Consider the following 23,022-nt stretch of genomic DNA (forward strand, 5'->3'; position numbering starts at 1 on the left):
GAACCACTCCACTTACACTTCAGCCTCAGGCGGCTGGACGCACGATGCTAAGCACCATTCTGCTCAGTGTTATTTCCATTCCCACTTTGGCAACGCAGCTAAGAAATGTCATTCCCCATGCATGTTCCCAAACTAATACTGCGACCCCACTCAGGAGCTATGGGCCATGTTGCATCGCACAGATGCCTGTCTCTTAATACTTCTTCATGTCACGCTCCAGGGCACTTGTACATGAAAGACACAGTGTCTTGTCTTTTTTTTCTAGTCAAGACGGGGCCAAGGTCAGTGTTATACCTTTGTCCGCAGGTATTAAATTTGAGCATCAACCTTGACCCCCCCCCCTCACTTTGAGCTGCCAATAATTCCTTGTCCAATCCCAAGGCATGACTAATTTAAACCTTCAACTGCAGGACATTAATACTCACTTACAATGGACTTTCATTATTACCGATGTGGATGAACCCGTGCTCGGGGTAGATTTTCTCTTAGCCCATGCTCTTTCACCTAACCTACAATGAGGTACACTAATCTTTAACTCGGTAGACCATACCACCGGTCACGATATTTCTTCCCTCTCATCCGCCACTCTATTGTGTGACCTAGCTGAAGGCACCATTGCAGTTCTCTCTCTTAAATCACACAACAATGAGCTTCAGGACAGCAATGAAGCCCCCCGCTTACACATCGCTGCCATGCAAGCCAAGCTCACTGATGCTCATTAGCAAGTCACCAGCAGTCACACATGGCCACACCCCCAGCCCCCACTCCGCCTCCTCGCACGCGCTGCTGATGTCGCGTGACTTTTCTACTTCCGGACAGAAACTGTGTTCGCAGCACCACAAGTACCCCACTGAGATACACGACAAGGACTACCAGTGGATCACTGCCACTGCTGCTGATCTGCCAGCCTGGGACATACAGGTGTGTGCATTACATTACCTCATCAGGTGTGGGTCCATCCTCCCTCTCGGTGTTTGCAATCAACAATGGTACTGTCCATAGAATCAATACCATGGGAGGTCCACTGGTGTGCACAAAGGCTAAGCATTTAAACCGGGAAAAACTTAAACACATCAATGCAGTTATTCAGGAACTTTCAGAGAGTAAGACTATTCGCCCTTCTTCTAGTAGTTGGTCGTCACCCATTCATTTGGTGCCTATGAAAGATGACAATTTCCACCTCTGCAGTGACTATCAGGTGCTTAGCACCAGAACAATTGTAGATAATTATCCCATCCCAAATATTCAAGATTTTGCTTCCCAACTGCACAGGGCAAATATTTTCAGTGTAATCGACTGTCACAAGGTGTACTTGATACGACATAAAAGACAACTAGAGAGACAGATAAGATGATCCAGCAATCCTCACCTGAGACAAACACAGGACAGACTGGACGATCTCATAAAATGTATCATCTCAACCTTCCAACAATGAGAATGTGACAAAACTTACTCTCAACTCAAATACACATACAGAGGCAAGTTCTGGAATCAGTTTAAAACACTGACAGGATAAAAACAGACCACCACCAATACACTAATAATGAACAGTGGGCTGACAAAGGAGAAACAGCAACAGGCAGACATTTTTAAAGAGGTCTTGCAGCAGGAAGTTTTCTCATTTCTAGAGAATAACAACTTCTACAAGGTGTTTAAGTGTTGTGAGTACTTGTGGCAGCTGAAGATTTGTAGTCTGTCTAGAGCAGACACAGAAGGCAACCATTCCTTCACCAAACCAATAACTGATGATGAAATAATAGATGAAATCCTAACAGGATGAAACTCTGCCCCCAGACAAAATGACATAAGATGAAGCCATGTGAGGAAGCACCCGTCCCTGCCCTTATTCCCATTCTCTCCTTACTGTTTAACTACTGCCTTGACACCAAGATCCTCCCAATCAGCTGGAAGATGGGCAGAACCATTACAATAAGCCTGACATGCCATGAACTGATTCGTGATCTTACAGGCCAATTTCTCTTTGAGACATGTTAGGGAAAATCTTGGAAAGAATAATAACAGACTTATTAAGGACATATGTAGAGACTAAAGACTTTCTAAGGCTACCATAGCAGGAATTCCACCAATGACCCTCTATTCAAGCTACCCAATGGAGTCACATTGGGAAGTGCATATTTGCAGTTTTCCTAGATATCGAATGCGCTTTCAGTCAACTGTGGCACAATGGCCTACTCTGTAAGCTGTGCCAATTGGAGAGTACAACAAAAATGGGCTCCACGATCAAAAAATACTTAACAGATAGGGTTGTAGGGTCCATTTTTCGACCTCGGTATCGCATTTATTCACCCCACAAGCAGGCGTCCCACGATGTGGCATCCTGCCACTGCTACTGTACGTACTGTACACGGCAGGCATCCACCAGCCGTCCCCATCCCCACAATAGCCCCGGATAAGACAGTTGTGCTATATGCAGATGATACCACATACTGGTGCACCTCTCTAAGAACGACCATAACAAAGAGAAAGATGGAGATATACCTAAGATGACTGGAAGGCTGGGTGCACAAATGGAGAATCAGGCCAAACCCAACAAAAACACGTATAATACTCTTCTGACACAGACATATAACCAAGAAAAGACAGCAAAATGATGCAGTCATACAACTGACATTCTGGGACTCATCACTGAGGCTTGCCAGCATTACCAGGACTATCAGCATGTTCCTTGACAAACATACGAACTGGAGCACGTATCTAAACTACCATCTAGACAAGACAAGGAAATGACAAGGACTATTACGACACATACAGGGACACTTTCACTGCCTAGTGTTGAAACAACAATTCACACAAGACCTTCATCAGACCTGTTCTATAATATGCCAGCATCCCCCTAGGAGGAATATCAAATGCAGTGGTTAAGCAACTGTATCAGACAGAAAGAAAATGGCTCCATAATTTCTCATGACTACCACAAATGACACCAAGCAACACACTTCATGATTTAGTGAATGTAAAACCAGTACAAATCGAACAATGAAATTAAGTGTGAATTAAAAATGACACATGCTAACAAAATGACCAGACATGGAAGACCTAGAATTCTTCCTCCTCAAGCCTTCGGCACATCTAATCACCTATGTTACTCATTTCTGATTATTTTAATTGGTTTTAATTATGCCTCATACCTCTTTTGGTTTCCTCCCATGTTTCCATAAAAACTTTTTCAACTGTTTTTAACTCATCCAATACTTATGGTTGCAACAACAATTTTGCTACCTACTCATCATTTTCCCCTCATGAACCAAGGACGTTGCCATTGGTGGGGAGGCTTGTGTACCTCAGTGATACAGATAGCCATTCCATAGGTGCAACCACAACAAAGGGGTGTCTGCTAAGAGGCCAGACAAATGTGTGGATCCGGAAGAGGGGCAGCAGTCTTTTCAGTAGTTGCAGGGGCAACAGTCTGGATGACCTACTGATCTGGCCTTGTATCATTAACCAAAATAGCCTTGCTGTGCTGGTACTGCGAACAGCTGAAAGCAAGGGGAAACTACAGCCGTAATTTTTCCCGAGGGCATGAAGCTTTACTGTATCATTAAATGCTGATGGCATCCTCTTGAGAAAAATATTCCAGAGGTAAAATAGTCCCCAATCGGATCTCTGGGTGGGGACTACTCAGGAGGACTGTGTTATAAATACAAAATCAAATATGGGTAACGCAGGGGTAGATTTAATAATGAATAAAAAAATAGGTTCGTAGTGAACACATTAACGTAGCCAAGATAGACACAAACCCCATGCCTACCACAGGAGTACAAGTTTATATGCCAACTAGCTCAGTAGATGATGAAGAGATTGAAGAAATGTATGATGAGATAAAAGAAGTTATTCAGATAGTGAACGAAGACAAAAATTTAATAGTCATGGGGGTCTGGAATTCGATAGTAGAAAAAGGGAGAGAAGGAAATGTAGTAGGTGAATATGGATTGGGGCTAAGAAATGAAAGAGGAAGCCGCTGGTAGAATTTTGCAAAGAGTATAACTTAATCATAGCTAACACTTGGTTTAAGAATCATGAAAGAAGGTTGTATATGTGGAAGAGGCCTGGAGATAGTGGAAGGTTTCAGATAGATTATATAATGGTAAGACAGAGATTTAGGAACCAGGTTTTAAATTGTAAGACATTTACAGGAGCAGATGTGGATTCTGACCACAATCTATTGGTTATGAACTGTAGATTAAAGCTGAAGAAACTGCAAAAAGGTGGAAATTTAAGGATATGGGAGCTGGATAAACTGAAAGAACCAGAGGTTGTAGAGAGTTTCAGAGAGAGCATGAGGAAACAATTGACAAGAACAGGGGAAAGAAATACAGTAGAAGAAGAATGGTAGCTTTGAGAGATGAAATAGGGATCAAGTAGATAAAGAAAATGAGGGCTAGTAGAAATCCTTGGGTAACAGAAGAGATATTGAATTTAATTGATGAAAGGAGAAACTATAAAAATGCATTAAATGAAGCAGGCAAAAAGGAATACAAACGTCTCAAAAATGAGATTGAGATGAAGTGCAAAATGGCTAAGCATGGATGGCTAGAGGGCAAATGTAAGGATGTAGAGGCATATATCACTAGGGGTAAGATAGACACTGTCAACAGGAAAATTAAAGAAACCTTTGGAGAAAAGAGAACCACTTCTGTGGATATCAAGAGCTCAGATGGAAAACCAGTTCTAAGCAAAGAAGGGAAAGCAGAAAGGTGGAAGAAGTATATAAAGGGTCTATACAAGGGCAATGTACTTGAGGGCAGTCTTATGGAAATAGAAGAGGATCTAGGTGAAGATGAAATGGGATATATGATACTGCGTGAAGAATTTGAAGGAGCACTGAAAGACCTAAGTCAAAACAAGACCCCGGGAGTAGACAACATTCCATTGGAACTACTGGTAGCCTCGGGAGAGCCAGTCCTGACAAAACTCTACCATTTGGTGAGCAAGATGTATGAGACAGGCAAAATTCCCTCAGACTTCAAAAAGAATATAATGATTTCAATCCCAAAGAAAGCAGGTGTTTATACGTGTGGAAATTACTAAACTATCAGTTTAATAAGTCACGGCTACAAAATACTGACACAAATTCTTTACAGCCGAATGGAAAAACTGGTAGAAGCCGACCTTGGGGAACATCAGTTTGGATTCCATAGAAATGTTGGAACACGTGAGGCAATACTGGCACTATGATTTATCTTAGTGATAGATTAAGGAATGGCAAACCTACGTTTGTAGCATTTGTAGACTTAGAGAAAGCTTTTGACAATGTTATCTGGAATACTCTCTTTCAAATTCTGAAAGTGAATCAGTCATTGGGAATGGAGTGAGACAGGGTTGTAGCCTGTCCCCAATGTTATTCAATCTATACAATGAGCAAGCAGTGAAGGAAACAAAAGAAAAGTTTGGAGTAGGAAGTAAAATCCATGAAAAAGAAATAAAAAACTGTGAGGTTTGCCGATGACATTGTAATTCTGTTAGAAACAGCAAAGGATCTTGAACAGTATTTGAATGGAATGGACAGTGTCTTGAAAGGAGTATATAAGAGGAACATCAACAAAAGAAATCGAGGATAATGGAATGTAGTCTAACTACATCAGGTGATGCTGAGGGAATTAGGTTAGGAAATGAGACAGTTAAAGTAGTAGATGAGTTTTGCTATTTGGGGAGCAAAATAAATGATGATGATCAAAGTAGGAAGGATATAAAACGTAGACTGGCAATGGCAAGGAAAGTGTTTCTGAAGAAGAGGAGTTTGTTAACATCGAATATAGATTTAAGTATCAGGAAGTCTCTTCTCAAAGTATTTGTATGCAGTGTAGCCATGTATGGAAGTGTAACATGGACGATAAATAGTTTAGATGAGAAGAGAATAGAAGCTTTCAAAATGTGGTGCTACAGAAGAATGGTGAAGATTATATGGGTGTATCATGTAACTAATGAGGAGGTACTGAATAGAATTGGGGAGAAGAGGAATTTGTGGCACAACTTGTCTACAAGAAGGGATCGGTTAGTAGGCCATGTTCCGAGGCATCAAGGTGTCACCAATTTAGTATTGGAGGGCAGCATGGAGGGTAAAAATCATAGAGGGAGACCAAGAGATGAATACATTAAGCAGATTCAGAAGGATGTAGGGTGCAGAAGTTACTTGGAGTTGAAGAAGCTCGCACAGGATAGAGTAGCAGGGAGACTGCATCAAACCAGTCTCTGGGCTGAAGACCACAAAAACAGCAACTCATCACTTATTATATGAAGGGCTTATTTCAATAGTGGTACAAGTCCATTTTTGTTCATATTGAGATACAGTGTCCTAAAGTTAAATGAGCACTGAAAAATTTGCAGTTGAGATACCAGAAATATTCAAGCATATGGCTTCTTGCTAGAGATGAACCTTTCTTTCTGTTTGTTTGGCTCATTAATTTCAGAAGCATTATAGTCAGAAAAGTGGAGGTAATGGACTTGTACCACTATTGAAATAAGCCCTTCATATTTATGTTGTTCTATGTTCTTTATGTTGATTTTATTTGCTATTTTCCTTATTACCATCACACCTATGATGATTTATTATTTCAAAATATTGCATATCTATAATTGTACTCTCATTACATTAACAATGAAGATGAAATTAATGTTAAGCTGTTCCAAATGAATCAAGAGCACTATTTTTAAACAAATTGTAATAAAGGAATAAAAGTTGTTTAACTCCTATTGGCTAAGAAGTGCTGAGCAATCATGGGCAGTAGTCTGCCCCCCCCTCCCCTCCCCTCTCCTCCCCCCCCCCCAAGGTTTCGGAATGAAAAGCGCTGAAAAATAATAATAATTTATTATTATTTGTTGTTGATGTTTCATTTATGGTTCACACACTGACACTTGTTGATGGCCCAGCATTGAAATCTGCAGCAATCTGCAGAAGGGTTGCACTTCTGTCATGTTGGACAATTCTTGTCATTCATCATTGGTCCTATTCTTGCAGGATATTTTTCCGGCCACAGAAATGTCAGAGATTTGATGTTTTACCAGATTCCTAATATTCACGGTACACCCATGCAATGATCATATGGGAAAATCCCCACTTCATCACTACCTCAGAGATGCTGTGTCCCATTGCTCATGCTCTGATTATCACACCACATTCAAACACACTTAAATCTTGATAACCTGCCATTGAAGTAGCAGTTACTGATCTAACAACTGCACCAGACACTTGTTGTCTTATATAGGTGATATAAACTTAGCTCAAAGAGTTTTGCACTAAGAGCCATTTCTCATTTTTGAATGAGAAATAATGCTACTGTCATATTTTGTGTATTTCCATTCTATACTCTCATGCAGTATAATATTCTGGGGAAACACTGCTAGAGTCGAAAAAGTCTTCAAACTTCAGAAATGAGTAGTGAGACCAATACGTGGGGCCTCTAACATGATGTCCTGCAGGGATCTCTTCAGGTCTCTTGGTATATTTACTGATACTCACTGATTATGTTTCCAGTCAATAACAAGGAATAATTTTGGAATAATTGTGACATTCACAACTACAGCACAAGGCAGATGAAAAATTTCCACTAAGGATCTACTACTCTGATGAGAGTACACACAGGTGTTGCTGAATCAGGTATAAATGTATACAATAAGCTGCTGATCAATATAAAAAAGCAAATTAATAATGTACATATATTCAAAAGGAAATTTAAAAAAAATTCCTCATAGAACGAGCTTTTTATAAAATAAATGAATTCATAGAGTTATAAGGCACCTTTTAACATAAGAGTAGAAAAAACCACTTAGCTAAAACCACAGTTGTAAAAGAGAAAATGTGATACTTATGTCATGAACACAGCATTTTGAATTTTAATTCAGATTATAATGATAAAACATAGATTTGTCAATATCATTAGGATAAAGATATGTACTCTCAGGAGAAATTTTATATTTTAATTTGAAAAATGTAAATTTATTTATTTATATGTGCTATTATCATAAAAATGTGTACTTTTATTTCTTTTGCTATTTTAACCATTCACTTAAATTCATGCCAGTAGGTTCTAATGTTATAAGCAATCAACTGTTCTTAAAAACATAAGTGAAACAGAATATATTTTATCATTCTCAATTTCTCTTACTGCTTGCTCATTGTACAGATCGAGTGACATTGGGGATAGGCAACAACCTTGTCTCATGCCCTTCTTGACCACTGCTTCCCTTGCATGTCCTTCAACTCTTATAACTGCAGTCTGGTTTTGTACATGCTGTAAATAAGCATTCGCTCCCTTATTTTATCCCAGTTGTCTACACAATTTTAAAGTGCATATTCCAGTAAACAATATCAAAAGCATTCTTTAAATCTACAAAAGCTATAGTCATGGGTTTGCCTTTCTTCAGTCTGTCTTTGATGATAAGTCAAAGTGTCAGTACTTCCTTGCATGTTCTTACTTTATTCCCGTAACCCAAACTGATCTTCTCTGAGATCAGCTTCCCACAGTTTTCATTCTTCTATAAATAATTCATGTCAGTATTTTGTGGCCATGAGTTATTAAAACTGAAGGTTTGATAACAGACACATGTTTCAGCACATGCCTTCTTTTAAACTGGAATTACAGCATTCTGTTTGAAGTCTGGTGGTATTTTGCCTGCCCCACAGGTATTGCACATCAGGTGGAATAGTGCTGTCATGGCTGGCTCTCCCAAGAATATTAACAATGCTGACAGGATGTTGTCTACTCTACGGGCCTTGTTTCATTTTAGGTCTTTCAGTGCTCTGTCAAATTCTTCTCCTGCGGAAACCACACATCAGTAGCACTTCCCATTTCCACAATATTTGCAGTGCAAGTTTTAGGTGATTCACACTGTATATATATCCCTTATGATAGAGTAAGCCATAGACTTCCACAAGAGCTTCTGGTAATAGTATTCAGTAATCACAGGTGAAAACATCAATGACAATGAAAGTTTAAGTTATGGCTGAAAGTTTAAGTTAGGCCTGAAGACATCCACAGATAGCCTAGTGATAAAGGCAACTGCATGCAAAAAGCAAGAAATCTGGGATCAGTTCCCAGCCTCACAAACATTTTTGGTGTTCAAGACATATTCATTACAATGCCAGTTCAGCAGGGTTTGCACTGATCATTTCATGTTATGGAATCTTCATTGATTTTATCCACATTTATCCATTCATGTCATTTCAGTGCATTAAATTCATTTCATAATACTACTATATCATGTAGCTAGTGATACAGAAATGACTTTGACTTACCTCTTCTCGGAGTTTTTCCATAAGCCTTTTTCGATCAGCACGTAATTGCTCTGCCTCTTCTGCTTGTCTTGCTGTTCTGATGCCTGACACTTCCAGTAAGGCTAAATGTGCATCCTTTTCACTGAGTGCTGCTTCAAGAGCTTCTTGCCTGTTATGTGAAAACAGTGCCCGATATTACAGTAACTGCCACAGAATTGTGAGGACAACATTTATTTTTCAGTATATGAGTTATTACGTAGTCAAAAATGCAGTTACAGGTTACATTTCAGAAGTTTTCTAACTCAGTGACTCATTTAACAATGAGAACAATCAATTTTTGACCAAATAATTTAATTGAATAGATAAAAAATCTACTCATTAAGTGGCAGCAGAACACACGCATTAAAGAAAGTTGTAATTAGGCAAGCTTTTGGAGCCAGTGGCTCCTTCTGCAGAAAAGTCACCCAGAAATGTGGGTCAGGAAAGACTTACTGCATGGGATGAGAAGGAAAGACTGACTGCTGGGGACTGTCCCCAACAATCAGTCTTTCGTTCTCATCCTGTGCAGTAAGTCTCCCCTGACATGTGATTCTGGGTGACTTTCCCAAAATTTAACCTTTTTCCTAGACCTCTCTAGTCCCTTTCTATTGCCCCTGTTCCTTCCCTTTCAACCCTTCTGACTGAAGAAAGAGCCGCTGGCTCCAAAAGCTTGCCTAATTAGAACCCTCTTTTATGTGTTTGTTCTGCTGCCACTCAATGAGCAGATTTTTTATCAGTGATTCATTTGTAGCTCCTTTCAATCTATAAAGCTAAAATCACATTAAAACACAATATTGGTGTAGCAAAAGCAAACATAAATAAATAAAAATAAAAAATGATCATGGCAACCTGACAAGCTGTCACTATTGATGTGTCAGTCTGATAAACTATGATCTGCACTAAGTAGTTGTCTTTCCTCGTATGATTGTTTAAACAGGATTTTCCATTTTCATACTAATGTGCATAATGTTCTATAAGTAATGCTTGCACTGTAGATAGAGTAAGCAAAGATATTGGAGAAAGACACCTCCAATAACAAAATTCAGAATCACCGTTTTCAACACTTCCAGGTCAAGACAAAGGGTTACAGGATGTCATCTGTAATAATGTGAGAAAAGAGCATACCCAATATCTGAGTGGGGAAGACGGTGGTGTACCACTTATAAATTTTGGTGCACAGCTAAATTTTTTTTTTGAAATTTGTGGTAAGTTCCTATGGGACCAAACTGCTGAGTTCATCGGTCCCTAAGCTTACACACTACTTAATGTAACTTAAACTAAGTTACACTAAGGGCACACACACACTCATGCCGGAGGGAGGATTCGAACCTCTGTTGGGGGGAGTTGCGCGAACCATGACAAGGCACCTTATATCACTCGGCTACCCTGTGTGGCATACGGCTAAAGATGAGGCCTTTGGATAGGACTGAAACTTCTCTGGAGCTGAGGCTTTTGGTGGAAAGTTTAACAACAGTGTTAGGGGAATGATTAAACTCTGGATTTGGTGGAGTATTGGGAGGGAGTTTTGAAGGATGTGGCAAGCTGAAAAGGTCAGCTAGGCAGGGCCTGAGCGCTATGAGAAGTTGACAAGGAGGAAAGCTGGATAGCAGTGCCCCAAGATGGCAGTAGGATATCTGCAGGTTGGGTAACTTATGAAGGCAGTGTCTGGAATGCTCTTCCAGGTGCTGGAGAGTAAGGGATTTGATTTCGGAGATGTGATATATTAGCAGGGATTGCACAGCAGCAGTATCTTGTGGAGAGAGCAGAGGTGGTACTGGGATGCCTGTGTCATGGAGATGTGTTTCTGCAGTACCAGGTTTGTGAGGGCCAGAGACTGGTGGAATCTTAAAAGTTGAAGGTCATTTTGAAAGAAGTGATGGGATCCAGAGAAAAGCAATTTTATGGTTAGGCTGATGGGGTGGATTCCATGGTTTAGGCAGCATTTAAGAAACAGGGTGTAGGACTGGGTTTTAGCCAGGGAAAGGAATACTTTTCTGAATTGGTGCAGAAAGATGGAGCAGTGGTCAACTGAGGCAGGTATGATGTAGGAGAAATGGGAATGAAGTGGAAATGGGAAGATCATGGTGTTAGATGGTTGTAAGGGGAGCTGGATAAGAGACAAGTCACATAACAAATATGTAATAACACACATAAAAATGCACAAATGTAAAAATATGCACAAATGTGTGAAACCATACAAAAATATGTTAAAAATGTACAGAAACATGGGGGAAAAGGAATAGATGAGTTACAGGAACATGCTTGTATTGGGATATGGGAAAAGAGGGGGGAAGGGAATTGGTTATGTCCAGGATTAAAAGTTCATATGGCATGGGTAGGTGTGGAAAAATAAAATCCTGAACTTTGTGAGGATGAGAGAGGATATGGGATCAATGGGAATAAATAAAATTATCAGTGGGAAGAATTTGGGGCATCAGGTGCTGCATCAACAATCTGCATGATTATGTAGGTGCGTGTTGTGGACAGACAAGATCATTGATACAGAGTGGCTCGGAAGTGTATGTGGCTTGGAAAGCAATGAATAAACCCAGGAAAGAAGGGAATGAATGGACACTAAGGAAAGTAATACCATGCTATCCCTTCCCCTGCCCCTTCCCCTTCCCCATCCCCTCCAGACTACTGCTTCTGTTCTGTGTGGCAGGTGCATACCAGTCCAAGCTGCCACACATGTCAGTCATGTGTGTGTGAGGTGTGCTTGCTTCTGCAAACGTGTGTGTGTGTGTGTGTGTGTGTGTGTGTGGTGTGTGTGTGTGTGTGTGTGTGTGTGTGTATGTGTGTGTGTTTGTGTGTGTGTGTGTGTGAGGATGCACACTCGCACACTCCCTTTCCTGATGAAGACTTTAGCCAAAAGCCAATGTGCAAATGTCTTTTCATTCTGCCTCTTTGCAAATTAACATGTCATCTTTATGGTAAGTAGCAATCTATCTTTTCCTTATATTGTTGATGTTCCAACCTGGAGATTCTGTTGTTAGATTCTGGGCTAAAAGCTTTTCTTTCATCCCACAACACTTTGATGTTTTCCTTTGTTACTCTCCTCTATAGCGTTACTCTTCACAGTGTCCATTCTTTCTCTTATTTCCTGTATTTATTCTCAGTCTTCCAAACCACATAAACTTCTGTGCCACACTGTATTATCATTGGTCTTGTCTGTCTACAACAAATGGCTACATGACGGCGTAATTTGTTGATGCAACATCTGATGTCCCAAATTCTTCCAAGTGATAATTATATTTATTCCTATTGATCCCACATTCTCCCTCAACCTCATGTATTATTTTCCACACCTATCCATGGCACATGAACTTGTGATCCTGGATCTAACTGATCTCCCTGCCCCTCTCTTCCCTTATACCAACACATGCATGCTCCTATATCTCATTCATGCATTTTTCTCCCACATTTCTGGACATTTTTAACATATTTGTGTGTATTTTTAAGTGGTTTCACCCATTTGTGTGTATTTTTACATATTTGTTCATGTTTCTGTGTGTCATTATGTATTTTTAAGCATCTTTTATCTTATCCAGCTATCCACACAACCATCTAACACTTTCATTTTCCCATTTCTATGTCATTCCCATTTCCCCTATGCCATCCCTGCCACAATGAACCCCTGCTTCATCTTTCTGCACCAGTTCAGGAGAGTATCCCTTTCCCTGGCTGAAACACTGCCCAACATCCTTTTTCTTAAATGCTGCATAAACTATGGAATCCTCCTCCCCAATGGCCTAACCACAAGAAACCCTGTCTCTAGATCCCATCCTCCTTTTCAGAATGACCTTCACCTTTCCAGACTCTGCCAGTCCCTGACACTCACAAACCAGGTACTTCAGAAACACACCACCATGGACAGGTATCCCAGAACCAGCTCTGTTCCCTTCACAAGATATTGTTACTGTGCAATCCCTGCTAACACACCACATCTCTGAAATTGAATCCCTTGCTCTCCAGAGCATTCTGGGCACCAACTCCATAAGTTACCCAACCTGCTGATATCCTTCTGCCACCCTTGGGCACCACTATCCAACCCTTATCTTCCTCATAGTGTTCCTCCTTGTCAATCCCTCATACCACTCAGACCCTGCCTAGCTGACCTTTTCAGCTTGCTACATCCCCCAAAACTCCCTATAAACATTTCTCCAAATCCAGAGCTGAAACATTCTCTAACACTGTTGTTAAACTTTCACCAAAAGCCTCAGCTCCACAGAAATTTGTCCATCCAAAGACCTCACCTTTAGGCCTAAACCAAAATTTAACCATATTGAACTTGTCAATGACCTCCTCTCCTTCTTCCAAACACTGCAGTGTGAACACTTCTTTTCCACTAATCCTACCAACCAAAGCCAACCCAACCTAATGCTGAACCCTGCCTCTCTCAGTTCATAGCAACATCCAACTGTGATCCTCTCCCCCTGGTCACCTAGCAGGAATCCCTGACCTCCCACTTTACCTCACCATCCTTGCCCAGGTACCTTCCTCAGAACACCAACCTTTCAGCAGAAGAAGGGACAGCCAAACACAGCCTCAAAACAAATCCTGACCTAATCATCCTCACTGCAGACAAATGTTCCACCACTGTTGTAATGAATCGCAGTGACTGCCTAGTGGAAGACCTCTGCCAATCATCTGACTCCCCCACCTATAAACTCTGCCAAAGTGAACCTGTCCCAGAAGTCTGACACAACCTCCAATCCCTGCTTAAAGACTTAGGTCCTTCCCAAAACCTCTCCCTTTGATCCATTTCCCTCCTCGGCCCTATGACACCCTGCACACCCACACTCTATATGCTTCCAAAATCCACAAACCCAACAAACTTGGGCACACCATTGAGGCTGGTTATTGTGCATCCACTGAAAGAATTTTGGCCCTCATTGACCAACACATTCAACCAATCAACCAATTGTGTCACTGTTGACACCACCTCCCTATTCACCAACATCCCTCATGTCCATAGTTTTACTGCTACTTAACACTACCTTTCCCAGATCCTTCACACTCCAAATCCACTACCTCATTCCTTATACACCTTACTAGCTCTATCCTAACTTACAACTATTTCTCCTCTGAAGGGAAGGTATAGAAACAAATCCACAGCACAGCCAAGAGCACTTGCATAGCACCTTCCCATGCCAACCTGTTTATGGACCATACTGTTACTGTGCAATCCCTGCTAACACACCACATCTCTGAAATTGAATCCCTTGCTCTCCAGAGCATTCTGGGCACCACCTCCATAAGTTACCCAACCTGCTGATATCCTTCTGCCACCCTTGGGCACCACTATCCAACCCCTATCTTACTCATAGTGTTCCTCCTTGTCAATCCCTGATGACAGCAATAGGACACGTGATGTAGTCAGTCAATAGCAAGATCACTCTTAAGTAGCGCAAATACACAAGTAAGAAAAGTTAATGGCTTAAATAAATATACATAGCATTCACATATAATATTGGTCATGAAGATTAATAAGTTGGAAGAGAAGCTAAGTTTCCACATATAATGTTGATCTTTTTTGCGTGTTTTGCACTTTAAGGTACCGCACTCAAATGTGCCAGTAAAATTTTTAATAACGACGCAAATATCTCATCTTCTGGGCTCAAAATACTTCTAAATGGTCATCCTCAAAGAGTTGATTTTTAAATGGGAGTCACACGCTTTGTGATTTACGAAATTCATCGTACATTCTCGCACATAATTCATCTTGTGTAAAAGGAAATCTGCTTTGAATGTAATGCTTTCAAACCACCATTCGCAATATTTTCCCGCAACCTGTTAGAAATAGGTTCATTTCAGCAGTTGCAAGAAAGCACCAGATAACTGGCGACACCGTGCTTGCGCAGCTGCGATGACGGAGGAAGCCCGTATGTTCGTACGTGTAAAACATTAAAAGATCTTACATTATGTCATAAAAGAAACAAGACATCAAAGGATACTTCAAAAGCGTAGGGATTTCGCGAACCATACTAAAGTGCATAATTCGGCTTAAAATGCACATCCGTATGTAAATTTTCTTGGAGTACCAGTACTCATGTTTGGTTCTTTATTATAGCATAATGCCATATGTGCAATTGAAATGCAGCGAACAGTTGAAACCAGGCAATAGTGTGAGATTAAACACTTTGTTCCAAATGAATTGACTGCCTCCATAGAAAGGATTAATAAAAGCCGAATCTCTTTAGCAAACCAGCAAAAATAACTTCATTGTTCTGTAAGGCGATTAATGCTTGACTGTCAAAGGGGGAAATAAAATCTGAAACTATTAACATATTTTAGCCTACCGTAATTATGCGAACGTATTTTAATTCATTTGATAGCTCCCAGCCACAAAAATCCGTTTTGTTATCATTTAACGTGAGAGCAATAAAAGAAGAGGAAACAACAAAATCACTTAACGTAAACACAGGTCACGTGGAGACGACCCACCTTCCCACCACAACTCGGACTGCTCTGTGCATCAGCCCCAGATCTACGATATTTCCGAACCGGGGCAATATTAAGTAGTGGCACCCAGTCACACTTCCGTAACCAGAAGCGGGAGAAGGTACTACTCATACGTGACTCAACTGCACATGCGCAAGAGCCCAACCGCAACTGCTCAAACGAATCTGATTTCAACAGTTGTCACTTCACGCTCATCGGAGGCAATTTGTTGTTATAAAGCGTTGCATAGTGTTCCTAAAGCCTTTGACACACTTTACTGTTGGCAGAAGCTTGTATGAGCACTGTTTTGTTGTTGTATATGGCGCATTTCGTTTGCAACTTAAGTTTTTTTTTTTTCTCCCCCCCCCCCCCCCCCCCTCTCCCGTTCATGTTTGGTTGCTGCAGTATCATTCTGCAGTAGCAGGATACAATAATATCCTTTGTTAGAGTATTGGTTCTTACCAGTCAAAATCACAAAAATTTAACTGAAAACTAAAACAATGAAAAATTCCCGGAATTCTAAACGATTCCTGGGTTTTTCCTGGTTTTCTCCCGGATGGAAAAATTCCCGGGTTTTTCCCGGATCTCCCGGTTGTCCCGGGTTGTAAACACCCTGCACACTGGAACAGCTGAATGTCATTCTTTGCCAGGAATTTGATTACCCTTCATCATGCCCTGAAATGAGAGACATCCTACCCAAGATCCTTCCCAACCCTGCTGAAGTGGTGTTTCGTTGCCCACCCAACCTCAACATCCTAGTCCATCCCTATGCCACTCCCAATCCCAACCCCTTGGCCTTGGGATCACATACCTGTGTAAGGCCAAGAAGCATGAACTGCCCAGTCCATCCACCCAGCACTTCCTATTCTAATCTTGTCACAGGGTTATCCTACCCCATTAGAGACTAGGCCACCTGTGAATGCAGCCATGTGAAGTACCATTTCTGCTGCAATCATTGCACCTCTTTTTATATTGATATGACTACCAATCAGCTATCCTCCAGGCTCAACAGCCACCGCCAAGCTATGGTCAAGAGTAAAGTACACATGACAGTTGTATTCCCATCCAAGCTGCCAGGGATGGCAATCGTAAGTGCATGAGATGTGCTTGCTTGTTTGAATGAATGTGTGTGAGCTTCCTTTTCTGATGAAGGCTTTGGCCAGAAGCTAATGCATAAGTGTCTTTTCATTGTGCCAGTCTGCAACTTAACATGTCATCTTTATAGTAAGTGCAATCTATCTTTTCCTTATAATGTTAATTTTATGGTTAACTACAGAGAGGAGACTTGACTAACTGTCCATGTCAGCCATGTTGATATGTTTTTCCTTTTGATGTTGATGATTACTAACTGTCTTGTACAAACTGATGTACAAGACTTAAGATGTGTTCATCCAGATATAAATGCTCTCTCTAGTGTCTTATAAAGTATAGATATGATGTATTGACATCCATAATTCTAAATAGTTCAAGTCATATTCTTCAAAACTACAGGCTACAAAACTGCTTTCTGGTGCCAACAGAAATCTTCCTCAGGGGATGAAGAACATCTCCAAATAAGTCAGATGGCAGCTACAATTATTGCCAAAGACATATGGTACCAGGCTTTCATTAATACACATTAATATTTAGTTTGGAAGGAGATTCTTCATATTTTCATCGATACTGTTATGCTATAGAAAAGCATCAAGACATTGTCAAATAACATGTTCTGAATGTGATTATTTCCAATAGGAGATTGCATGTCTTTGACACTTGAACTCTTTTGTTGGCAAGTGCAAAGAAGTAAGCCTTACCTTACCGTATTTTTTGTTGTTGTTACTTGAATTTTCCGGTGGCTGGAGCATTGTCACGACACCCTGACAGTGCTTGTAGTAAAGAGAATAGTGGTTTTGCAGTGGGATGAGATGAGATTGTCTGAGTTAACATCTGGACACAGTGTCATGGGAAGTGGACACAGAGTTGTGGGAAGTGGACACATGGAATTTGAGGTGGGAAGTAATTAAGCAGTTATATCAAGAGGTATATTACTTTGTATTGAAGGTTAATTACATAATATAAATTGGAAAATCCTTGGTTAGAATGGTCACTGACATGTGGAACAATTTATGGGTGACTTTACCACATTTCTAATAAGATTTATATATGGCTAGCACTAACAAATGGTGGCTTCTCTGGAATAAATACAGGGTGTTTATAACTGAATATCAGGGTTTTAATGCTTTATAATATTTATTACATTAAACTTACAGTTATAAATGATATGTCAAATGAAAGAGCAACTCAAACAGTTGTGTTTGGCACCAGTGCACATGCGCAGCGTGCAATGTTTCCACCACAATCCGCTAGATTGGTTGAACTTCACTGTACCCAAGCGCTGGATAGGCCGCAAGGGGCCCAATGACAGGGCTTGCTTTGCATGGCCTCCGCCTTCACCCGACCTAATGCCATGCGATTTTTTCCTTTGGGGCTTCATCAAGGATCGTGTGTATGTGCCTCCACTACCACCAGACCACCCTGAATTAAGGAACTGGATTGAAGCAGCTTTTGCTACAGTTACTGAAGACACACTTATCAACGTTTGGGAAGAACTCAGCTACAGACTTGACATGTGCCATGTGACAAATGGTGCTCACATTGAACATTTATAAGGTTCTTGGTAAAACTATTTGAGTTGCTCTTTCATTTGACATATCATTTATAACTGTAAGTTTAATATAATAAATATTATAAAGTGTTAAAACCCCGATATTCATTTATAATTACCCTGTAGATTTGGATTTGTGAATTACATCAGCATGAATGAGCATGGCATAGTTAGGTTTATTCTGTTGTTTGAAGATTAATAAACTTTTTCCTGGCCTTATCCTGTATCTTTATATTTTTGGCACATCAATCTGGATTTGGCAATGCTAATGATAGAGGGTGACCTGATACCCTTCCTGCCTCCACACCTTCCTCCCCAGTCTGTGTTTAGTTTTATCCACGTGAAAGTGTGAGAATATTTTTGAAATGTTTGTGGAGCAAGTAACTGAGGTTGAATGTGCATACCAGCACAGTGTTCACCTAGTCAGATTTTGGAAACTGCATAAGAGCCACATCCGAGGTGGCTCTTGTTGTTAACTTGCCAGGGGGAATCAATCTGGACTGGTGATCTCCCCAAATCATGCAAGTGGTGTGCTAAAGCACAAGCCTATCTAGGCATGTCTAAGAAACTAACTCAACAGACATTGTTTCTTATTGCAGAGGATCCAGTTTCATGCCAATCTATATATTCTCTAATGGTTTTTATAGTTAGCAGTAAGAGTGAGTTTAGGATGAACTTGAAGTAAAAATAATTTCCATGTAGACTGTACACTGCTACCTAGAGTTCAGAGTAGAGTTTTATATCCTGGTGCAGAGGACTGTAACAGTTTTCCAGTTGGCATCAGGTATGATCTTGCTTATTAATTTTGTGGGGAAGTTAAAGACATATTACAAGCAGTATGCACATGGTTTCATTCTTTGCTGTGCACGATGTATTTGTAAGTTGTTGCCTGTCAAAAAATCTGATTGCCTTTAACTTAAATGAGCTGTAACATTTCAAAAAAATGAGGAAAACTTACAACTGTTGACCAGCATGACAAGATGCAGTTTTCAAATTAAAATTACAGAACAGAACTTTAAAATTTTGAACCATACAAACCAAGAATAAAGAGTGTAGCTTATGTGTGAACTACAACAGTTATTTATCTATGCAGAAAAAAATGACTTACAAGTAATCAGTGAACATCACATCAGAAACAAACAGAACAAATTATGTTCCGATGCAGAAAAATGTGTCAGAGTTTCAAAAAACACAACTGGCATAGCTTTTTTCTTATTATTATTTTATTTTAGGCATGTGGCCTTGCTGCTGTGGGCAGTGTTTGTTAGAGCTGGAAATTTGTAGCTATGCAAGTTGTGATGATGCAGGCTGGGATATTTTTACTTCCCCTCTTGTCTTGCCATCTGCCTCCTTAAAATTCATTTGTTCACTTCTGACTAATTACCATTAACATACGTGATTATAATCTGCATTTTCATAAAAGAGAAAGGTTGGTCCTCAGTTTTAAAGAGTATAACACCAGATCTAATTTTGTGCTTAGTTTTATGTATGTAATAGATTTTCTAATTTATGTAGTTGGAACCGACTAAACGAATAGAGAGAGAGAGAGAAATCTTTTGTTATAGGGTGAAATCAGTAATTGTTTTGTAACTTAAATTCTACCATTGACTTATAAACAAATATAAATTCTGTACTAATTATAAACATTTGGAAGATGAAACACTAGCATTCTTTAAGTATTTATTTGGCTCTATTCGAAAACATGTTAACAAAGCCAGTCCTCAATTAATTTCCAAGTACTTTTCAGTTTTATCAAAAGTATTGTTTGCATAATTATATTTGTTAATTTCATGATTCAATCAAATAATTCGGCCTAAACCTTGTTGTAGTAGAAACTGTTAAAAAGAAAGAATTTTTCGATATATTCATTTAATTTAATGAGTTAAGTTTTAAATGTAATGTCTGTAAACTTAACTTTGAACAATGTGTAGTTTCAGCACCTATTATTGTGAGGATATATGAGGGCCCAATTTTTGGTCCTGAGACAGTCATTCCATGGCCAAGTTTCAGATGAGAAACCTGTGTCGGTTAGAATAACAACAATGCTCCAACCTAACTGTGAAATAAGTGTTACACAATTAGGCCCTGTGTTAAAACAATGATAGTGTCTGCTCCATATGTACCTTTCTATTCTTCAAGAACTGTGAACTTTGTGGTTAGGTTTTTACTGCTCATAGATGTTCAACAGCAAACTATTGTAGTAGTATGTGGATGTTTGCCTGCAACCTATTAAGGAGGTTTAACAAAAGTTAAACAATAGTGCACTGGCCATATACAGGGTGTTACAAAAAGGTACGGCCAAACTTTCAGGAAACATTCCTCACACACAAATAAAGAAAAGATGTTATGTGGACATGTGTCCGGAAACGCTTGATTTCCATGTTAGAGCTCATTTTAGTTTTATTCCAATGTGATCAAATTGTAAATTTTCACAATCAACATGTGTGGGCTGATGAGAATCCGCACGCAATTGTGCAATCACGTCATCAACACAGATTTTCTGTGAACGTTTGGGCAGGCATTGTTGGTGATGTCTTGATTGGGCCCCATGTTCTTCCACCTACACTCAATGGAGCACGTTATCATGATTTCATACGGGATACTCTACCTGTGCTGCTAGAACATGTGCCTTTACAAGTACGACACAACATGTGGTTCATGTACAATGGAGCTCCTGCACATTTCAGTCGAAGTGTTCGTACGTTTCTCAACAACAGATTCGGTGACCGATGGACTGATAGAGGCGGACCAATTCCATGGCCTCCACGCTCTCCTGACCTCAACCCGCTTGACTTTCATTTCTGTTTGTTTCTGATGTGATGTTCACTGATTACTTGTAAGTCATTTTTTTCTGCATAGATAAATAACTGTTGTAGTTCACACATAAGCTACACTCTTTATTGTTGGTATCCTTGCTAACAGAGGACATTTTGAACATTTCCTGTAACAAAGTGTTTGAAGTCACGCTGGTATGTTCTGTTGCTGTGTGTTTCCATTCCATGATTAATGTGATTTGAAGAGAAGTAATAAAATGAGCTCTAACATGGAAAGTAAGCGTTTCCGGACACAGGTCCACATAACATATTTTCTTTCTTTGTGAGTGAGGAATGTTTCCTGAAAGTTTGGCTGTACCTTTTTGTAACACCCTGTATAACTGTGTATTATTGGGGGGTTGTGAACAGTGAAAGTAACACAGTGAAATGCAACTGTGCATCTGTCGGCTACATCATTTACAGTAGACAGTAGTTGCACTTCCATCCCTATTTTTTCAGCCAGTCTGTTGACACTGAGGACAACAAGTGGAGAATTAAAGTAGGCGAGCCATCACAAAGTGTTGGGAACAACTCGGAGTACAATGTTAGGGAGTGAAAACCCATACAACAAGCTGAAAACAGCAGTGTGGCACCACATTTCTTTGGCATGGCTCAGTAAAATCACTGACACAGCTAATGCAAGATGCCATGGAAGTGGGTCTATCAGAGCCAGCCAGACATATTTATGTCAAGGGCTACCTGCCCATATGGCAGGTATTGGCTCCAAGGCAACGGGATGATAACCACGTGCTGCAACTGAGCAGAGGCATAAAACCTACAGGCTGTGTACAACTTAGGTCCTGGGGATGTTGACTTCTATGAGCATTATCACAACTGCTATGGTTTATTGAGTAATAAATGAATGTGTTTTCATGTTGGTAGGTCAGACAGCTACCAGGCCTCTACTCACTGTCCACTGACATTCCAACCAGGTGGGGTATTACTTGCTTCCTAATGCTAACAACTCAGCTCCACCACCCACTGTAGTGGGTGGTGGAGCTGGCTATTGCAACACTAAAAACCATGGAGGGGCAAGTTGAGGCTGGTAATGAACAAATTTTTAATGGATATGAGCTGAGAGCAGAAATGAAAACAGAAGGGACTAATTCAGGGAACTAAAAAATGTCGGAACTAGTGGAACAGGTTTGTATTCAGTCAACCAAATGGTGGAAGTGAAAGATCACTGTTTGTCAGTTTTGTGACCATGTAAGAAAACTTACAAAAGAAATGGAAAAAAGGTAGAACAGGAACCCATATAGATGAGTACTAGAAGGCAAGGGCACTTAGATATACAGACATTCTTTGTAACCGTAATTGCAGTAATGAGACCACACCAATCAGAAAGGTAGAGGGTAATGCAGCTGAAGTGAGGGAGGCAATTTCCAAACAAGCAGAACTCCTCACTGAATGAAATCAGCAAATTGGAAAATATGAAGAACTCCTGTGTATTCTTGCCAGTATACGCCTGAAGATGGCCAGAAGACTCTGCCTCCAGAATATTATGGGAGCAAGGTACAGACATCCAGCAGTTAACCTGAAATTTTATGGAACAAAATAATGCACATTACCAAAAATAGTGACTCTAAGATCAAAGTGGTGATAGAGAATCTGGAGAAGACAACACCCCTTTATAAAAGCACAGATAAGCAAGTAATCTAGTTATTACAGACCCATCTTCCTCCTTCTTGTGCACTCAGAAATTTTTAAGAAAGTAGCTTGCAGTGGAGTAGTAAACCACATCTCTGAGAATAACATTCTGATAAAAACTTAGTTTGGTTTCCATTAAAGCTTCTCTACTGAGAATGCAATATGTGATTACATAAACTCAGTTCTGATAGAACTTTTTGGTATTT

At 40.1% G+C, this 23,022-nt stretch overlaps 1 protein-coding gene across 1 annotated transcript in view; it reads right to left on the bottom strand.

The window, feature by feature from the left end:
* The window catches only part of LOC126262257 (centrosome-associated protein CEP250-like), a 490,208-nt gene that overhangs the window by 12,284 nt on the left and 454,902 nt on the right, over positions 1 to 23,022 (bottom strand). The window contains exon 17 of the mRNA XM_049958743.1: positions 9,254 to 9,401. Coding sequence (XP_049814700.1) covers positions 9,254 to 9,401 — 148 coding nt within the window. The remainder of the gene's footprint in view (positions 1 to 9,253; positions 9,402 to 23,022) is intronic.

This window comes from Schistocerca nitens, chromosome 6 (assembly GCF_023898315.1).
Source record: "Schistocerca nitens isolate TAMUIC-IGC-003100 chromosome 6, iqSchNite1.1, whole genome shotgun sequence".
Lineage (NCBI taxonomy): Eukaryota > Metazoa > Arthropoda > Insecta > Orthoptera > Acrididae > Schistocerca > Schistocerca nitens.